General features: G+C 37.5%; 1 protein-coding gene across 1 annotated transcript in view; it reads left to right on the forward strand.

The window, feature by feature from the left end:
• ZSWIM6 (zinc finger SWIM-type containing 6) overlaps window positions 1–22,234 on the forward strand; it is a 222,509-nt gene that overhangs the window by 119,140 nt on the left and 81,135 nt on the right. Inside the window, exon 2 of the mRNA XM_059060965.2 lies at window positions 20,650–21,006. Coding sequence (XP_058916948.1) covers window positions 20,650–21,006 — 357 coding nt within the window. The remainder of the gene's footprint in view (window positions 1–20,649; window positions 21,007–22,234) is intronic.

Below are 22,234 nucleotides of genomic sequence, written 5' to 3' on the forward strand. Positions count from 1 at the left end.
CAGCCATATGTGAAATAATGAAACTGGACCATTCATTCATGTTGTTAGTTACTTGACGTCAGTCTTAGCGATGATTTTTTTTGGATCTGACTCCAAAAGCAACGGCAACGAAAGCAAAAGTAAACAAGTAGGACAACATTAACCGAAAAGCTTCTGCATAGCAAAGGAAATCATCAGCAAAATGAAAAGGCGACCTACTGAATGGGAGAAAATATTTGCAAATCACATTTCTGATAAGGGGTTAATAGGTAAAATATAGAAAGAACTCATTCATCTCAATAGCAAAAACAAGGAATTCGAATAAAAAATGGGCAGAAAATCTGAATAGACATTTTTTCAAAGAAGACATACAGATGGCCAACAGGCACATGAAAAGATGCTCAACATCACTAATCATCAGGGAAATGTAAATCAAAACCACAATGAGATATATCACCTCACACCTGTTATAATGGCTTTTATCAAAAAGACAAGAAATAACAAATGTTGGAAAGGATGTGGAGAAAGGGGTATCCTTATTCATTGTTGGTGGGAATTGCTGCAGCCACTATGGAAAAGAGTATGGAGGTTCATCAAAAAATTAAAAATAGAACTGCCATATGATCCAGCAATTCCATTTCTGGGTATTTATCCAAAGAAAATGAAAATTCTTAACTTGAAATGATATGTATACCCCTATGTTCATTGCAGCATTATTTACCATAGCCAGGATATGGAAACAACCTAAATAAGTGTCCATCAATGGATGAATGGATTAAGAAAATGTGGTATACAGTGGAATATTATTCAGCCATAAAATAGAATGAAATCTTACCATTTGCAACAACATGGATGGACCTTGAGGGCATTTACGCTAAGTGAAATAAGTCAGAGAAAGACAGATACTGTGTGATCTCACTTATATGTGGAATCTAAAACAAAACAAAACAGAAACCAAGCTCATAGATACAGACAACAGATTGGTGGTTGCAGAAATGGTGATTAAAAGGTGTAAACTTCCAAAAATAAATGCGTCATGTGGATATAATGTACAGCATGGTAACTGTGGTTAGTAATACTGTATTGCACATTTGCGAGTTGCTAGAAGAGTGGATGTTAAGAGTTCTCATGTAAGAAAAAAATTTTGTAACTGTGTATGGTGATGGATGTTATAAAATAGGCTATTATGGTGATCATTTCTCAATGTATACAAATACGGAATAACTATGTTGTACACCTGAAACTAATACAATGTTATATGTCACTTATACCTCAGTAAAAAAAAAGAAAAAGAGGGGGCTTCCCTGGTGGCACAGTGGTTGGGAGTCCGCCTGCCAATGCAGGGGACATGGGTTCGTGCCCCGGTCCGGGAGGATCCCACGTGCTGCAGAGCGGCTGGGCCCATGAGCCATGGCCGCTGAGCCTGCACGTCCGGAGCCTGTGCTCCGCAGCGGGAGAGACCACAACAGTGAGAGACCCGCGTACCGCAAAAAAAAAAAAAAAAAAAAAAAAGAAAAAAGAAAAAGACACCAGATGTGATTGATTTTTCACAGCTATAAAGTGTTCTACCATATGAGTATGTCTGCTGCTGATAGATATTTGGGTTGCCCGTTTTATATTACAAAGCTACTGAATTATTATATTATGAAGCTGAATTATTTGTATGTCTCCTGGTACATATGTGCAAGTATTTTTCTAGAGTCCTCCTACCCTTTATCTTGCTATGAAATATCCTCTTAATCTTTAAATTGAAACATTAGAAATTTACCTTAAAGCAGCCCAAAGGATCTTTGTGGCTTAGATATTGGTGACCTGTTTGCTAAGGTCTAAGTAACCATACTAAGTAACTAGTAACCATATCAGATTCTTCTTAAAAAACTTTTTATTTTGAAATAATTTCAGATTTACAGAAAAGTTGAAAGATGTACAGAGAGTTTTCATAAGGCCTCTACCCAGCCTCCCCTAATGTTGACATCTTATACAACTGTGTATCAGAACTAAAGAAATTAACATTGGTCCACAGTACTATTAACTACAGGCTTTATTCAGATTTCCCCAGCGTTTCTCCTAATGTCCTTTTTGAGCATCCAGTTCAGGATATCATATTGTATTTAGTCATTATGTTTCCTAGTCTCTTCTAATTTGTGACAGTTTAGTGGTCTTTCTTTGTCTTTTATGACCTTGACACTTTTGAAGAATACTGGGCAGGTATTTTTGTAGACTGTCCCTTAATTTGAGTTGTCTGATGCTTTTCTCATGATTAGATTGAGCTTGTGCATTTTTTGCAAGAATATCACAGAAATAGTAATGTTCACTTCTCACTGCATCATTTCAGGGGGTACCTGATATCAACTCGACTTGCAGTTGGTTATGCTAACCGTGATCACTTGCTTAAGTGACAGGTTTCTCTGCTATAAAGCTACTGTTTTTTACTTTTCATTAGATGGGAGTTAACTAAAGTCCAGTCCATACTCAAGGGGAGGAGAATTAAGCTCCACCTACTGGAGGGAGGAGCATCAAAGAATTTAAGTTACATATCTGGAGGGGAGGGAGATTCTTTGAGACTATGCAAATATTCTGTTTCTCTTTAAAGCTTTACCCACTAATTTTATCATTCATCAGTATATCTTGGCCTCCAGCAAATACTACTGTGGTGTTCTAATGATGATTTTTATTTCTCTCATCCTCTCTACATTTTTTAATTGGAATTCTTCTATAAGGAAGATGTGTCCCTTCTTCATTTATTTATTTATTCATTTAATAATTTTTATCAGTATGGACTCAGATATTTATTTTATTCTTTGAGTTATAATCCAATACTAATGTTATTTTGCTGCTCAAATAGTTGCATCCTGGCCATTGGGGACTCTTTCAGGATGGGACAGTTCCCTCAATTTTTTTTAAGCACTTTCTTTCTGGCATCAGTATTTTCTTCATCCCAACCCTAGAATCAGCCATTTTTTCCAAGAAGCTTTGGTTTCTTTTATTGGTATTTAGAAACCAAGACCTGGGCGCATCTTGTCTTTTTAAATAGTGTTCTTCTTGAAAAAACATAGAGCTTTCTTATGTTAGACTTCTTATGTTAGATATGTTTATCCTAAAAGTTATTTTTTTATGTGTGAGGGAAAAGTGAGATTCATATGGTGACAGGTAGAAAAGTTAACCCTTTCTTATTAATATTGGTAGAAGTGATTAATCAGGCATATTACCACATCACATATTTCTAGTAATGAGAAGTAATTTTAGAATTTACCTTTTCAAGTTCATGGCACTTTTGTGGAAAACTTGAAAAGTAGTTTATTCATTTTTCTCTAATTATTACTTTCTCTCTGGGATATAATTGAGAACAATGAATCAAGGACGAAAGAAGAGCCCTTGAAACTGCCAAGCTAAATCCACCAATATCCCCAGACTCAAGTGTAAGCACTTAACTCATAGAAGAAAACCTGAGGCCCGTGCTCAGACCTCATTTAGTCTTATTTTTACACAGCTCTAAAAATGGTAGTTATCTAGTTTCCTAAGTCCTAGAAAGATGTAAGCCAACATTTTAGAAGAACTAGAGGGTATACAGCTATTAGTCAAAATGTCAGCATGAGAAGGGGGCATTTGACTTCTGCAAGGAAGGAGAGAGAAAGAGCAGACCAGTACTTGGCCATCAGGGCAGTGCAGAAGCTCTTTAGCTAAAAGGCCAATAACCTGGCTGAGTAATGCTGTTGAGGGCATTGCTGGGAGGACATAATGCAGTAAATGTTCATTGTGATAACCTTGAGTCATTAAGCAAGTGTTACATTAGATTTTTTTGATACTGTTTAGAAAGTTAAAATGTTCATACATTTTTTGAAAGATCTTCATCAACCTGTTGAAGTGAACATGCTCCTTCCAGGAATAAATCTTCCCTCAGTTTTTCAGGCTACACCTTTTGTTCTTAAGAATTACTAAGAGTTGGGACTTCCCTGGTGGTCCAGTGGTAAAGAATCCATCTTACAATGCAGGGGACATGGGTTCGATCTTTGGTCAGGGAACTAAGATCCCACATGGCATGGGGCAACTTAAGTCCACGTGCCACAACTACTGAGCTTGCGTGCCTCAACTAGAGAGCCTGCGTGCTGCAAACTGCAGAGCCCACGTGTTCTGGAACCCACATGCCACAACTACAGAGCCCTTGCTCCCTGGAGCCTGCGTGCCACAACTAGAGAAGAGAAAACCCGCACGCCACAACTAGAGAGAAACCCGCGCACTGCAACGAAGAGCCCCACACCTCAATGAAGGTCCCACGTGCCACAGCTAAGACCCAATGCAGCCAAAAATAAAATAAATAAATGAATAATAAATAGAACTTTAAAAACAAAAAGAATTACTAAGAGCTAAATTTTTTGAGCATACAGCACTACTGTTTTAGTAAAGTCATGATCATGAAATCAGATCTTCATTTAATCTGATTAATACCAGCTTAGTGTTCCCTTAGGGTATCAACCTTTCACTTCTGATTTTCCCCCTTAAAAATTATATCATTAGTATGGCTGTCATTGTTATACCAGGAAAATTCAGTTTCGTAGAAAGATTTGATATATCAGAGGCCTTTTCAAAAAGAATATGTAACTATAATTTTCATATATTTATTTAGAGAAAAATAAAATATGTTTGAGGAAGAATCATCAAAGAGAATGAAGTAGAATTCTTTAGCTGTTTTAGAAATTATTTTAAGGCTAATATTTCTTTGGCTTGCCTAGATTTTTTTACCTTCTTGTTTAATAAAATGCTGAATTTTGATATATATATATTTATTTATTTATTTATTTATTTGTGGTACGTGGGCCTCTCACTGTTGTGGCCTCTCCCATTGTGGAGCACAGGCTCTGGATGCACAGGCTCAGCGGCCATGGCTCACAGGCCTAGCCGCTGCATGGCATGTGGAATCTTCCCGGACCGGGGCACGAACCCGTGTCCCCTGCATCAGCAGGCAGACTCTCAACCACTGCACCACCAGGGAAGCCCTTGATATATATATTTTTAAAACTTAATAAACTTAGACTTGTGTTTCTAGTAGACCTGTCAAGCTGTCCCCCAGATAAAAAAACTTTATTCTTGGCTCAGAATAACTGCAGATGTCCTCAGTTAATTTATAAATGGTCTGGGTAGAGTTTGGAGTTGCTGAAGAATATAGCTGCCACAGAAAAGATTCTCTTAGCCTTTTCTAATGAATTCCCTCCTGCTGTGCATGTGTATAAAAAGGTAATTTTGATAGTGGAGTGAAGGATAAGGGAGTGAAGCAAGGTACAATTGTGTTTAGTAAAGGGGGAAAGTGTGGGAAGAATTTGAAGGAACAAATGTTTGGAGAGGGAGAGAAATGAAAGAGAAGGACCAGTAGACCAGTAGAAGATACTGTGGTAGCTGTCACTCATCTCATCTTTACTCCTCTCCCTCTACCATGTTTTACAGTCCTAACATTTATAGGTTTTCTGAAGCAGGGAAATATAACTTTCTATTGGAGATGAGGCCTTTTCCAATTTCTGACTACCCTTCTAAGTAAAAGAAAAGAGGCAAATTTATTACATTCTCAAGTAGGGGGGTTCATACTCAGCCAGAGAAATTAGTATGAATAATATGAAACATTTGTTAAGCTAATGTGCTTGATTTATAATGTATGGCCATATGCTTTTTTCCTCAAAATTCCAAAGCCTGAAAACTAGCCACATAGCTCATTTCTCAAGTTTTATTTTTTTGCTTTAAACTGTGGAATTTTCCTTGACTATAATATTTATGTTTTAGGCAATTAAAGTAGCTTTTTAAAACATAATAATTCAGATTCATTAAAGAAGTTACTGACCACATATCTTTTGATTGATCTTTTATGTTGTTGAATTATTGTATTTTTATCTGCATTTAATATGTATGTTAGTTTTATGATGAAATAGAGTAGTAATCAGTCATTGGGTCCTATACATGATGCCAGTTATTTATCATCATTTATCCTTCTTTAATTTCCATTATAAACCTGTTCTAGAATTACTGTTGTTTCATCATTTCATGCTTATATTATGTGGGCTATAAATCCCCTCTTCTCAAGAATGGATAATATAGTCTCTTGAACTTGGATAAGTATGGTTGCCTCCAAATAGGTGAGTACTTGGATAGGTATTCCAGTTGCCTGTAAACATCTTAGAAATAAACTGAATATACTTTTTAAAAACATTAAATTCTTTTTTAAAAAGCCCTTGAAAGTTCATTATAAACCAAAGAAAAAAATACTTTGAGCCAAAGTCTGGGTTTTCATCATGTATTTTGAATGTGAGTATATATATTTTGTTTGCCTTTGACTTGTTTAGAATCTAAGGTGTTGGAGTATAGGGAGATCTATAAGATTCTCAATAAGTGAATAGATAACAGATGCTGAACTATGAAATATTCTGCATAATTTTGTGTATATTTTGGGGGGAGCGTTTATTGCCCTTTTTTAGCTTGTCAAGAGATCTGTGCCCACCCCCTGCTCCCTCTTCTCAAAAAAAAAAAAAAGTAAGGGACCACTGACCTAGTCCTTTAGCCTCCTTTTGCAGATAAGAAAATAAGGTCAAACAGCTATTTAGTAGCAGAGCTGGGATTAAAACCCAAGTCTCTCTCCCAGGTCAGTTCTCATTCCATTATACTGATAAGCCTCAGGCACATTATTTTGATTTTGCACCCCAGGTTGAGCCATTGTATATGTAATTGCTACTTAATTAGCACTCTTTCATATCTGAAGCTGTTCAGGTTTATATTTCTTGATTAAAATGAACAGTAGTCCCAAATTTGGCATAGAAGTTATCTATTTTAACTTATTCAAAATATTTTTTTAAATCCTGAAGTTTGATAACATCAGATCATCATTATTTGTAAACAGCTTTAATGATTACTTGATATTGAAAAGAAAATTGTGGTTAGAGCCCTGAGCCAATACCTGCATTTTTCTGATTTTTTCTGTAATGTTACCATCACCACATCCAACAGAAATGCTCTTCTAGAAAGAAAAATTGAGCTGGAGGAATCAGGCTTCCTGACTTCAGACTATACTACAAGGCCACAGTAATCAAGACAGTATGGTACTGGCACAAAAACAGAAATATAGATCAATGGAACAGGATAGAAAGCCCAGAGAGAAACCCACACACATATGGTCACCTTATCTTTGATAAAGGAGAAAAGACAGCTTCTTCAGTAAGTGGTGCTGGGAAACCTGGACAGCTACATGGAAAAGAATGAGATTAGAACACTCTCTAACACCATCACAAAAATAAACTCAAAATGGGTTAAAGACCTAAACATAAGGCCAGACACTATCAAATTCTTAGAGGAAGACATAGGCAGAACACTCTGACATAAATCACAGCAAGATTCTTTTTGACCTACCTCCTAGAGAAATGAAAATAAAAACAAAAATAAACAAATGGGACCTAATGAAACTTAAGAGCTTTTGCACAGCAAAGGAAAACATAAAGAAGACCAAAAGAAAACCCTCAGAATGGGAGAAAATATTTGCAAGTGAAGCAGCTGACAAAGGATTAATCTCCAAAATTTACAAGCAGCTCATACAGCTCAATAACAAAAATACAAACAACCCAATCCAAAAATGGGCAGAAGACCTAAATAGACATTTCTCCAAAGAAGATATACAGATTGCCAACAAACACATGAAAGAATGCTCAACATCATTAATCATTAGAGAAATGCAAATCAAAACTACAATGAGATATCACCTCACACCGGTCAGAATGGCCATCATCAAAAAATCTACAAACAGTAAATGCTGGAGAGGGTGTGGAGAAAAGGGAACCCTCTTCCACTGTTGATGGGAATGTAAATTGATACAGCCACTATGGAGAACAGTATGGAGATTCCTTCAAAAACTACAAATAGAACTACCATATGACCCAGCCATCCCACTACTGGGCATATACCCTGAGAAAACCATAATTCAAAAAGAGTCATGTACCACAATGTTCGTTGCAGCTCTATTTACGATAGCCAGGACATGGAAGCAACCTAAGTGTCCATCAACAGATGAATGGATAAAGATGTGGCACATGTATACAATGGAATATTACTCAGTCATAAAAAGAAACGAGAGCTTCCCTGGTGGCGCAGTGGTTGAGAATCCGCCTGCCGATGCAGGGGACGCGGGTTCGTGCCCCAGTCCGGGAAGATCCCACATGCCGCGGAGCAACCAAGCCCGTGAGCCACAATTACTGAGCCTGTGCATCTGGAGCCTGTGCTCCGCAACAAGAGAGGCCGCGATAGTGAGAGGCCTGTGCACCGCGATGAAGAGTGGCCCCCGCTTGCCACAACTAGAGAAAGCCCTCGCACAGAAACAAAGACCCAACACAGCCAAAAATAAATAAATTAATAATAATTTTTTAAAAAGAAATGAAATTGAGTTATTTGTAGTGAGGTGGATGGATCTAGGCTAGAGTCTGTCATACAGAGTGAAGTAAGTCAGAAAGAGAAAAACAAATACCGTATGCTAACACATATATATGGAATCTAAAAAAAAAATGGTCATGAAGAACCTAGGGGCAAGGTGGGAATAAAGACGCAGACCTACTAGAGAATGGACTTGAGGATATGGGGAGGGGGAAGGGTAAGCTGGGACAAAGTGAGAGAGTGGCATGGCCAGATATACACTACCAAATTGAAAACAGATAGCTAATGGGAAGCAGCTGCATAGCACAGGGAGATCAACTCAGAGCTTTGTGACCATCTAGAGGGGTGGGAGGGAGGGAGTTGCAAGAGGGAAGAGATATGGGATATATGTATATGTATAGCTGATTCACTTTGTTATAAAGCAGAAACTAACACACCATTGTAAAAAACTTATACTCCAATAAAGGTGTTAAAAAATGCTCTTCTAGGTTAAAATGGAATATGTCTGTTTATTTATGTACTTTGCTTTCAGAAGAAATAAATAAAACCAAATTGCTTTTTGAAGTAGTGTATATTTATTATTAGTGGTACTTTTGTGAGATTTTGAAAAAGTCACACGTAAACAGGGTTATTATCTACAATAAAAGTTTAATTCTTACTATTCCTGCACATATGCTTCCTGGGTAAGGCACATAGATAATTTGTTTTCAGACTTTTCTATCTTGTAGCTTCAAATTCATGCTAGAGAAATTTGGTAGAGTATTCAGATTTTATTCAACTCCTCTACTAAATAAAATTTTTTACTTTTTCATTCATTCGTTCATTTTCTCAGTAAATATTGAGCACGTGTCACACGCCAGGCACTGTTCTAGGTTCTTATAAGTGCTACCAGGGTCTTATCAGTCCTCTCATAGGACACCCCGATAAATACCTGTTAACATACATAGAACACAATTTGGGAAATGAAGGTTTGTACTGTTTCTGTTTTTTATTTCTGGAATCCACCTCTGATTTGACTTCTTAGCTATCAGTTGCCCAGTAATCCAGTTAATTCTCAGAACTGAAACCCTTGTGTTCATGGATGCTTCCCATAGAGACTTGTATATCACCTGTTAACGATGTTAAGGGATTAGGGAAGTGGTTGTTCATAATATTTAATATTTCATAATACTTAATGGATAGTAGGGAAAGAATGCAGATATTTAGGTGGTGAAGGCAGGGCAGACAATATGATTCAATCCTTTCATTTTTAATGGGCTTTCTTTTATGTTTTTATATTATTTTGTGTTTTATACATTCTACATAATAAACTTCACCTATATTTATGCAATCTGAGACTTTAACAATTAGATTTAGGTTTTAGATATAAAAAATAACAAAAAGGTATGCCTTAAGAATCTCAGTTATAGACAGATGGCTGAAAATTATGTAGATAAAAATTAAATGTTTACTTAAATGCTTTTGTATTGAATTTCAAAACTTTAAAAAATTCTCCCGACATGCTAGTTAAATGTATGTGACTGCACCTATAGCAGTGTCTGTCCTTTTTCTCTCCCCTTCCCTGAGCCATAGCTTCCAAGTCCTTTGAGGTGACCATTGATTCAATTCTGTAGCAGCCAGGGCAAGTCAAAGGTCTTGTGTGAGTGATTGTGGTAACTACCATTCTTCATCTTGTCATGGGTAGCTCTCCGTAACTCCTGCCTACCTACATACGTGTTTTTTTTTTTTTTAAATCTATTTCCTTTATTTAATAAATGAGGAAAGAAGAGGGAAGAAGAAATAGATATTAATAAGTAACTTGCCCAAGAGGCTAACATTATATAATGGCTGAAATTAGAACCAGGAGCCCAGTCTTTCTCTGCCTTGTCATACTGAGTGCTGTAATACGTCTTCTCTGGAGTATGGCTGAGCTAAAAGAGGGCTGAGCATCCATGGGTTAAAGAGAGCCTGGGAGTGTCCTGTTGCCAAAGTAGGCTGGGCCAGTCAGTAGGCAGAACTGCGTTGAGGGCATTGATGACCCTTAGTGTTTAAACTTGGTGTGTGGTTATTGCCAGGCTCCCAGAATGTGTGCTGGACATCATTTATGTAGCAAATTCTTTACTTGAGAAGACTTTAAGCACTTTTTCAATTGTAGCCAAGGCACTTTTTTTTCTTCTAAGTAATTTATGTTTGTTGTAGAAATCCTAGAAAAAACACTACCCCTACATCAACCGAAACAAGTTAAATAAACATTCATCTGTAATCACACTGCTCTGAGACATGGATGGGAATGTCTTAGTATGTTTCATCCACATTTTGAACCAAAGTATCTTTGCTTCTGTTTTATCACTGTGTATTTTTTTTTTTTTTTTTTGCGGTATGCGGGCCTCTCACTGTTGTGGCCTCTCCCGTTGCGGAGCACAGGCTCTGGACGCACAGGCCCAGCAGCCATGGCTCACGGGCTTAGTTGCTTCGCGGCATGTGGGATCTTCCCGGACCAGGGCACGAACCCGTGTCTCCTGCATAGGCAGGCGGATTCTCAACCACTGCGCCACCAGGGAAGCCCCTATCACTGTGTATTTAAGCAAAAAATGTACCCCTTAGCCAAAGTATCAGTACATCTACCTTGCTGTTCTTTTTTTTTTCTTATTAAAGACTTGTTTGTTTGTTTATATTTTTGGTAATAGTCTTTTTAAGTTGAAGTATAGTTGATTTACAATGTTGTGTTAGTTTCAGGTATACAGCAAAGTGATTCAGTTTATACATATATAGCTTCACTTAGGGAAACTGGAAGTTACTTGAGACAAAATTAAGTCTTCTCAGTCCCCTGCTTTTCTCTTCCATTTGGAGTCAACTCACATTTTAAGAATGTGCTATGGGGCTTCCCTGGTGGCGCAGTGGTTGCGAGTCCGCCTGCCGATGTAGGGGACATGGGTTTGTGCCCCCATCTGGGAGGATCCCACATGCCGTGGAGCGGCTAGGCCCATGAGCCATGGCCACTGAGCCTGTGCGTCTGGAGCCCGTGCTCCGCAATGGGAGAGGCCACGACACTGAGAGGCCCGTGTACCATTTAAAAAAAAAAAAATGTTTTGTGTAAAATGGGAACAAATTTTTAAAAATCATAGCAGTTCCATTAATTTGGAAATATGAATATATTAGTATAGAATTACTGCAGCAACAGCAAACCCTTGTCCATTATTGTAATAGAAACGCTGGCATGCTCCTGGGAGCTTGACATATCAAGCAGCATGTGCACTCACATTAACGGACTAGGGTTTTAGTGCATGTGTTGGAAATGCTGTGCTTCCAAGAGCATGTGACATTTCTATTACAATAATGATGATAGCAGGCATTACGTAGAAGGAATCCTTGTGGTGGTTTATATACCTTGTCAGTTCTTACAGCAGTCCTACAAGATAGATATTAATCCTTTTTTAGATGAGAAAATTGAGGCTGTTACTTGCTTAAGGTTATTTAACACAACATCTTATTTTAGAAGGTTCTAATTCTCTCTAAAATTCTGCCTCACTTTGTGTTATCCTGCATATTCTGTTGCCTCTGACTTTCTCATATAGGGTACATTTTGCCTTAGGCAAAAAATGTGTTACTAAAATAGTTGCCAGTAATTTTTTTCCATTAATTGGATTGTTTTGAATACACAAAGAACCTTCAATTATGAGGAATCCCATGGGACATTGTAAAACAATCTTTTTGTTTTGTAAAAGGAAATACTCTGATCATTTTAAAATTTTTATATTTTAATTTAGATTTTTATTGAAGGTTTCACTTCAAATAGGATGGTATAGCTATAAGTATTAACAATTACGATAGTAATACATTTTTGTTAATAAAGAGTTTTTTCATTTATTTTTCTTTCTTAATGCTCAGACCAGTTTAATGTCTCATATTGGACTTCTTGGAATTGGGAGCATTTAGGTTCCATGATAAGCAAGAAATTGTATATATTTTTTATATGACAAATTACATATTCCTTACTATTCTGTTTACTGTGTTTACTTAAATGTATTTTTACTAGAAAAGCCTTGTTTAGACTGAATTCTAATCATCTTAGGTCGGCGACCCTGGACCAGCAGCCACAGCATCACCTGGGATGACGGGGTGGGGCCCAGGAATCCTGATGCACATTCCAGTTTGAGACGCACCAAACTGTATGTTCCACCTACCAAGAGAGTAAGAGGGTTTGTGCGTTCTTTCACCTAACAAATGCTTCTTGAGTGTTTCCTCCAGAATAGTCCTCTGTGACAAGGATGCTACAGAACTCTGCTGTCTCAGATGATGTCACAGCCCTCTGCTTCGAGCTTAACTCGGTATAAGCGAGACGTGAATGCTTAGAAATAGGCTTTAATTTAAGGTTGAGTGGTCAAGCCAGGGTGTGGGTGGAGGAACTTGGCTACCGAGGCCTGCATTCTCCCTTCTGGGGTCTGAGCACACTTTTCTCCTTACCTCTTGGCTCTGGTAAACAGACATAGTTTCCAGAGTTTGTCCTTCACCTCAGCTCCTAAAGCAAATAGCCAAGCATTTCTAAAGGTTGTTTTGCTTTAAGCAACAACAGGAAATAAACAAGTAAAAGGATCTTCTGTCCCCTTCCCCCACAGGGGAAGTAAGACACAGTTGTGTAGAGGTGCTCAGAGTTGAACACCAAAGGGCTCTAATAAACGTAATCTGCACTTTAGAGGTTGGACATCCAGGTGAGAGGCCAAATGAGGGAGGGGAAGAGGAGGGAGCACTGAATTGTAGGGGCGCCATTTGGGGCTATGCAGATGGGGTAAGGGAGCCTGGCTGATCTGGTCTTCAGGAAAGGTGGAAGTCTGGAGCTGCTTTGCTTGTATTAGAGAAGGTTGGCATTAGATAAAGTGGAATTTAAAAATTGGGGCAGATAATTTAAATTCCTAAGCACTTTGTGGCTTTATAGTTGTGCACATAACTCAAATTCTACCTAATTTGTTTATCACCCCTCCTCCCCGGGCTGCCCACCCAGAATCTGGGGCTGGGCAATGGTTGTTTCCCTCAAGTATGCATGTTAAAATACAGAAATACATTTTGGAAAGTTACTTGACAGTAATGGGGGGAGGGGCTTATGTACTTCAAGATTGGGGATGACACAGTGATGTGATTTTTTTTTTTTTTTTTTAATCCAACACAGTCTCCTTAAGCTCAGCTTCTTCTAGGTGCTCATTACAGACAGCTAAATTAGTGGATAAGTGTCTTTTTCTTTTTTCAGGAATAATATTAAATAACTATGTAATGCCATTCATATCTAACACAATTATTCTGATCATACGGGTCCTTGTATGAAGTGTTGTGACGATCTACATTAACGAGGAAACAAAACCAATACTGAACAGAGTGCCTCTGGGAACTCTTGATTGGGCCCATCCAGTGCATGCTCCGTAAATTTTTATGTTGTTTATATGGTGTGCTGTGGTTTACAGTCTGGTCTTCGCATTAATTTGCCATTGTCTTTCTCTCAAATATTAATGAAGTGTAGGAGCAATTCTAGTCCAAATAGGCATTTTAAAGGTGGACTTCAAAACAAAGCTTTTCCTTTAAAAAATAATTTTTCTGAAAGACGGAAACCACTTCATTAGTGATTGCCGGCAAAATCTCCTAATGTCTTTCCATAAGCTGTTTAAGCTTAGTGTTAGAAATTAGGGCTAGAGGATTTAATTAGCCAGCTCACAGGATGCAGTCTCTTTAATTTAGGATATCCCTTTGAGAAAATTACGTAGTTGAAGAAAGAATATCATATTTTAGACAAGTTGGTTTTGAGTTGAGTTTATTGCCTCTGTCTTGGTCGCTTAATGTGTCTGTACTGCTTGCTGATCTGGAAATTATACTTGATTTGAATTAAAACTTTTTGTTTTTAAAATTGATAATTGCAGCATGGCATGTTGGATTGTGTGCAGTTCTCAGAGTTAGGAAAGGTAAAAGTTGGGTTTTGTGGGGCAATGATTAACTCATGTATTTTACCAGGGACACATAATCAGGTATTAGTTACTATACATTTAGCCAATGCACTGGGTTTAGCAAACCAATGAATACTTTGTTATGGGAGTGGTTAATACTTCTGCATTTTTAGACTTAGCTTTAAAAACTTAAAAGAAACCTCTTACAACCCTTGCCATCCTTTCAGCCATAACATTGCATTGCTTTGGTTTCTGTCTTTAATTTCCCCGGGGGTTCTTTTTATTTAGGAAAAGGGTGAAAGATGTATTTGTGTAAGTACTACACCAGTGCTTCTGTTAAATTCTTTTTCAACAAAAAATATGTTACTTGAGCACCTCATGCACAGGGTGCATATTTTTCTGGAAAGAATGTGCCCTGAAAGCAGTAGTTTTTAGTGTGTATTTATTTCATGTCTACCAGCTTATTTTAGCTTAGACAATTTCTAATGTTTTCAGTTTGTTACCATTTTTCAGTTAACTGAGCATATATACATATATGCACAAAGTGGCCAAGCTTTAGAAATTCTTTGTGTATTTTAAAACAGTTGTCTCTCCGGTCTGATATCATGGGTCTCTTTGTCACCTTTAAAATGCAACTAAAATCTAACCTTAGATATGGAAAATCAGCTTTCAAGGAAAGCTTATTTTTAGAATATCGGTGAAGAATTTAATATTTACTTTCTAGAAACCTTAATTCTCATTAATGTGAAATTAATGTAGACGATTCAATTGAGTAGTTCACATGTGAGAAATTTGCCCCTTCAGTGTTTCCCTGCTAAGTCTTATAAACTACTGACCTACCATAAGGTCCAAGTGCAAAAATGAAGAAGTTTTGAAAACCTCTCTGGGAGCTATGGGTATCCCTGGACCATGCTTTGAGAATCATTACATTATAATATTTTTGAATTATCTATGGTTACTTAAAAAAAATCTCTCCCCTAACACTTTCTAGTTCTCTCTGTATGAAAGTAACACTCTTTCGCATTTATTTTCCAAGCTTCTTCAAGAATGAGGTTCCTCCTTCCCCCAAGATTCCAGTAGCCATAGAGGAAAAAAAGAAAAGTGTTATGGATAAAGGGAATGTCTCCAGCACCACCCCCCCCCCCCCCCCCCCCCCCCCCGCTATTTCTCCAGCTGGGAAGGGAAGGGAAGGGAAATAAAATTTAATGAGCACTTTTACTATGTGCCAGGTGCTTTACATATGTTATTTCAATTTAATCCCCAAAACAATCCTAGGAGGTATTTCTAGCCACATTTTGCACAAAATACAGCAAGTATCAGAAAGGTTAAACAATATGCCCAGATCACACAGCATTTAAGTGGACAGAACCTGATCCAAATCAGTCTGTTACCAAGGTCTATACAACACTGAGCCTTGGTTTCTGCTTTGTTTTTCTTTAGTTCCTGCAGATTGAGAACGTGAATACTAACATTATATTGGGTGCTGTGGTGGCATGGCCACAAAACGATTTGACTGCCCTGTGAGGTTTGCTCTTATGGAATTAACTGTCTTTGACAGATTATATTTTGTAAAGTCAAATATATTTATTAAAAAAAGATTTATGTAGTTTCTTCAGTTTTAGTTCTTTGAAAATAAAACAGTTAATTATCCATGGTTTACCACAGAGCGCACGATTACCCCTTTCTGTGTTCTCAGTTCTCTCATATAGAACAGCTGTCTGTCCTAGAAGGAGATTTTTGTATTTACAATCCCAAAGCCGCTGGTTGTCCGGGATTGTCAGAACTCCAGAAAGGCGAAATCCATTCTCAAGAACATTACTTTTTGTTTCAAGTCACGCAGTACCTAAAGGATAAGACCTTTGAGGGGTGCGGAGGAAGGAGTTGGGGAAGAATGTCTATAGGGACATCTCTAGTTATCTTTGAGGGAGGAATATTCTCCTTGCTTCTCCTGTGGGTGCTATGGTATGATTTAGGACCCAGAGAGAGTGAGTTGGTTGAACTTCAAAGTTTCCTCAAATTGGAAAGGCCAAAATACACGACCACACAACCCTGAAGAGAGGTGTGATGGAACCTCCTACATGTTGACTCAGTATTGCATTGTCTTAAAAACTAGTGTACCTGCTGTCCCCTCTGTGTATGTAATTTTATTGTATCTAAAGTAAAGCCTCTTACCTCTAGAGACATCAGCCATCCCAACCTAAAAGTAAGGATGGAAAAACCCCAAATAGACCTCTGAGTATTAAATAGTTGCCACAAATCTAGTCAAATTGGAGGTGCAGCTGACCTGAGGGCAAAGAATTTTCTATGAAAAAAGATAGCAATATAGGAGGGGAGTCATTGTGATAGCTGATAGTAGAGAAAAAAACAAGAGCCTGCTTAAAAAATACTGCCACCTGCAGTTGTCTCTTACAGGGAATGCTGTCCCATTCACTTGGTAATACCCTGAATGGTCAGCTGATTAGGGTGGCAAGGTAGAACTTACATTTAGAAATATTTCCAACAAAAATAGTTGGAATTTTAAAAGGAGTTTGGGTACTTGAAAGATAATCTAGAATTACTTGGAAAATGAACATTCATGAAATGCCTTAATCTTGATGATATTACATTAATGAAGTGTACTTTTATAAGATATGAATGTGTTTATTTGTGCCTTCACACATCTCGAGTTAATTTGTTTTGGAAGTCACAATATTTTATAGTTTGCTTTTTAAAAAAATTTATGAGAGTGGCAAATACTCAACGTAATATAATTGGATAGTAGGTGGGGTTTTCCCCCAGCATAATTGTATGATATCAGGATTCACTATACTTTACTTCTGACTTGTACAACTCACATGAATGAAGAAAACTCTGTTTTGCAAAACTATTTAAGGGCTTCGTTGGTTCTGCTAAGGATCTCTTTTTTAAAAAAAAATTTTTATTGGAGTATAGCTGCTTTATAATGCTATGTTAGTTTCTGCTGTACAGCAAAGTTAATCAGCTATACGTATACATATATCCCCTCTTTGGATTTCCTTCCCATTTAGGTCACTGCAGAGCACTGAGTAGAGTTCCTTGTGCTATACAGTAGGTTCTCGTTAGCTATCTATTTTATATGTAATATCAATAGTGTATATATGTCAATCCACATCTCCCAATGCATCCCATCACCCCCTTCCCCCTTGGTATCCATACGTTTGTTCTCTATGTCTGTGTCTCTGTTTCTGCTTTGCAAATAAGACCATTTGTACCATTTTTCTAGATTCCACATATATGCGTTAATATACAACATTTGTTTTTCTCTTTCTGACTCTCTTTCACTCTGTATGACACTCTCTAGGCCCATCCAGGTCTCTACAAATGACCCAATTTCGTTCCTTTTTATGGCTGAGTAATAGTCATTCCATTGTATATATGTACCACATCTTCTTTATCCATTACTCTGTTGATGGACATTTAGGTTGGTTCCATGTCCTGGCTATTGTTGTGCTGCAGTGAACATTGGGGTACATGGCTCTTTTTGAATTATGGTTTTCTCAGGGTATATGCCCAGTAGTGGGATTGCTGGGTCATGTGGTAGTTCTATTTTTACTTTTTTAAGGAACCTCCATACTGTTCTCCATAGTGGTTGTATCAATTTACATTCCCACCAACAGTGGAAGAGTGTTCTGTTTTCTCCACACCCTCTCCAGCATTTATTGTATATAGAGTTTTTGATGATGGCCATTTTGAGATGATTTGTGAGGTGATAACCTCATTGTAGTTTTGATTTGCATTTCTCTAATAATTAGTGATGTTGAGCATCTTTTTATATGCCTCTTGGCCATCTGTATGTCTTCTTTAGAGAAATGTCTATTTAGGAAGGGCCTCTTCTTTGATAGTTAAATCAGTCTCTTTTGAAGCACCTCTTACACTATAGAGTTGCAGACTATTTAAATACTAACTAGCCTAACTCTTTTGGATTCTCAGTTGTCTTGGCTTTGCCTGTGATTGGAGTCCTTCAGTATCACTTTTGTGGAAAGACAAAGATGTTGACTTGGTGGATAAGGAGAAATAAAATAGTGTTAAGCTGGGAGAGATTGATTTTATAAATGGTTAGTTTATGATAACTATGTTCCTATAGTGACAACTAGTTTCTTTTGTACACATATATATGTGACAGGTAGAAAACAGAGAACCTTTGCACTAAGTACACAGAATATACTTGGAAACTTTCTGGACTTATTTATGATCCATTGATCTTTTTCTTGTCTTAATCTGTGCCTGTCTCATGGACTTTAAATTATTGTAAGCTTTTAGTGCACTGGTATATAAGAAGACAAGACTGCTCTTATTATTCTTCATTTCTGAAATTTTCCTGGGTGTTTACTTTTTATGTGATTTTTTTCCTCATGGGGAAATACATTAAAAATTTTTTTAATATGATTACATTTGCTATGTATCCTTTCTTTAATTGCGGTTTTCCAAAAAAACTCCTTGACCAAAAGAGATAGAGGAGGAGACTGGAATATCCATTTGAAAACAGGGATAATCTCTGTGGAAGAAAACCAGAGGTTACTGTATTACGGTTATCAAAATTCCTTATTGTGAAGCAATAATAGTGACTTGATTTTTGGAAATGCACTTCTTAAATTGATAATCTGGTTAAAAAAAATATGACAACGCTTTTCTCTTTCCACTGTGTTACTCAATATGAATTATCAAGATGAAGTTACATTACTCTGAAAGATTTCTCGTAAGTTGAATAATGTTTCTCCCAGTGCCCTGGCCTAAAGGAACCCCTCTCTTGAAAGATAGTAAGTAGGGTTCAGATGCCCCACATGTGAACTCTAAGCATCATCTGGCTGTCCTTCTCGTGTCACATCTCTGCAGCTCCATGTGCAGCATCCTTCCCAGAGTTCCCACGTGGTGAAAAGATCCTTCTCTTTGTGATTGAAGGGGAACCTGGAGAAATAGTGGCCTGCTAGGTAAATTTTATTCAAGTAGCATAGATAGTGGAAGGCTGAGAGAGTCAGAGGCTTCATTACATTTCTAACATTCAAGTTTATGTCGGGTACTTAATCCTGAGGTAAGTCTGTGCCCTGGAGGTTTCCCCTTAATGTTTATCACTGGCCCTCTGCATGCAGCTTTCAGAGAGGGTAGATGGAACTGAATGGTGTGCCCCCAAAAATTCAGGATAAGCTTCCGCATATTTAGGGAAAAGGAGTGAGGGGGATGTATGCCCTGGCCAAACAGGACAAGACTGACTGACTGGTGGCAGTGGCAGTGAGAGGCAGTTTTCATTGGCTGTGAGCTGTAGCTAGAGCTATCCAAGGAGCTGTTGCTGCCTGTGCAGCAGGTTGAGTGTCTCATTTCTGGATTCTTCGAAGCAGCAGCCAAGTGCCATTGGTCAGGGTGCAGTTTTCATTGGCTGTGAGCTGTAGCTAGAGCTATCCAAGGAGCCATTTTTGCTTGTGAGGGTTGAGTGTCTCATTTCTGGATTCTTCGAAGCAGCGGCCAAGTGCCATTGGTCAGGGTGCAGTTTTCATTGGCTGTGAGCTGTAGCTAGAGCTAGCCAAGGAGCCATTGCTGCCTGTGTGGGTTGAGTGTCTCATTTCTGGATCCTTCGAAGCAGCAGCCAAGTGCCATTGGTCAGGGAGGTTGTGGAGGGTTTCTGTGTTGTTCTAAGTTGAGGCTACAAGGCCTCTAAGACCCCTTGCCACTTGGTGATTTTGTGCACCCATGTGTGCATGTGAGCATGTTTAACAGCCTACCTCTGTACCAGCTTTACTCTGTATGATAGGAAAGAAAATAGTCATTGAGCTACTTCAGCCATGGTATGTGTGCGATTTGGTGGGCTTTGCAGTTCCTCCAGCACATACTGCTCAGAGACATTGCAATATTGGGGCTGCCTGGAATAAAGGTGGAAGGAAGGGAGGAGTTTGTTGAGAAGAAAGCTGAGCTGGCCTACTCTATTTTAAAAAGTTGTTTAAAAAGGGGTGGAATGGTGGGGGAGAAAACTACTGATCTAGGGGATTTTGGTCAGGTATATACCACACACATTTAGAACAGAGAAATGATGGCTTACTCTAGGTAAGCTATGATCTAGGTATAGGTGTGATGTTGTGTATGAATATACATATATATAGATGTGATGGTGGTATACTGCAGTAAGTGTTTTCGTATGGCTGTGTAATAAACTACTAAAGCATGTCTGTTAAATAACATTTATTTTTTACTTGTAAGGTGCAGGGAGAGGGAGGTTGGAGTGGCCTGAATGTTTTTACTTGAAAATAAAAGCTGTCATATTTTTTTCTTGCAGCTGTCAAGCACTATGCATTTCAAAGAATTAAAATATTTTGTAGCATCTGAATACAGAAACTGAACTCTCTCCTCCCCTTCTTTCACATAGGTTTCCACTTGAGTGGCACAGTGACAGAACCTGCAATACAATCGGAGCCAGAAACTGTTTGTAACGTGGCCATCAGCTTTGATCGTTGCAAGATTACCTCAGTGACCTGCAGCTGTGGAAACAAGGACATATTTTATTGTGCCCATGTTGTGGCACTGTCTTTATACCGCATCCGCAAGCCAGATCAGGTCAAATTGCATCTTCCCATTTCAGAGACTCTCTTTCAAATGAATAGAGACCAACTACAAAAGTTTGTACAGTATTTGATCACAGTGCACCACACAGAAGTTTTGCCAACTGCTCAAAAATTGGCAGATGAAATTCTTTCCCAGAATTCAGAAATCAACCAAGTTCATGGTGAGTATAGATACTCATTCTATAGATTGCTTCTCTGGATTATTTTTCATTTATAAATTTAATTCTTTTGCATGAAAATGAATTAAATATGAATTAGATCATCAACATTGCTCTTAGGTAGCTGAAGGTTTAAATTTAGTTTTGCATCCTAAAACATTTCTTTTGAAGTGTTCTGTACCTTCTACTAGATACCAAGTCTTTTCTGCTCAGAAAAATCTCTCATTTGTTAAAGCTTGGCTCTTATATGTTTATGTTTTGTAAAATTTCATCAAATACTAGATATCAGTTATAGTAACAAATTCACCTTTGTCAGCTGTTGTCAGTAAACTGACTTGCTCATATTCAGAATTTTTTTCATTTTCTTAAAAACATTTATTTTCCAAGGCAGTAAGTTTCTGATATGATGCCTCATATTAAGAAAGTAACTTATTCTTAGAAAAAGAAAATCTATATAGAGTGAGTTTAGGATATGAATATTATTGTGTGTAAGAAATCTCAAAAAGGGTTTTTTTAAAGTCTTTTATACACTGAACTTGTTATCTCATTTATTTGTAAACACATGTATCAACTGTCAACATATAGTTGAAATATGGGACCAGTCAGTCACTCAACCCTATCCTTTTAGGTTTTCTTCAAAGTCCTTACTTGATGTAGCAAATATAAATGTTTAATGAAAACAGTTTGAGATCATTTCTTAAAAACTTTTAAAATTGTGAGATATAACACAGAAAAGTGCATAGAATATGTATGTGTAGATTAACAAAGTGAACCAACATCCAGGCCAAGAAATAGATGACTCTCAGCACTTTAAGAGGGTTACACATGTCCGGTTCAAGTCAGTCACAGGCTCCTTTCTGTTTCCCATGGTAACAATTGCCTGATTTTTTATGGTAATCACTTCTTTGGTGCTTTGTGTTTTAACATTAACATTACTAAACACTGGTGTAGTCTTATCTGATTTTAAACGTTATGTATCTGACTTCTTTCATTCAAAATCATGTTTATATGATTTATTCATATTGTTTCATATACCTTTAGTTCATTCATTTTCATTGCTCTAAACATGCGCTAGAAGTAACAATAGAAGTACAGTGTGAGCCACATGTATAAGTTAAAATATCTTGTTAGCTTCACTTAAAAAGAAGCAAATAAAATTAATATTAATAATGTTTTATTTATCTCAATATATCTAAAAAATCAATTCAACGTATTCATATCATCCCAACAT

The sequence above is a fragment of the Kogia breviceps genome, chromosome 4 (assembly GCF_026419965.1).
Source record: "Kogia breviceps isolate mKogBre1 chromosome 4, mKogBre1 haplotype 1, whole genome shotgun sequence".
Taxonomy (NCBI): Eukaryota; Metazoa; Chordata; class Mammalia; order Artiodactyla; family Physeteridae; genus Kogia; species Kogia breviceps.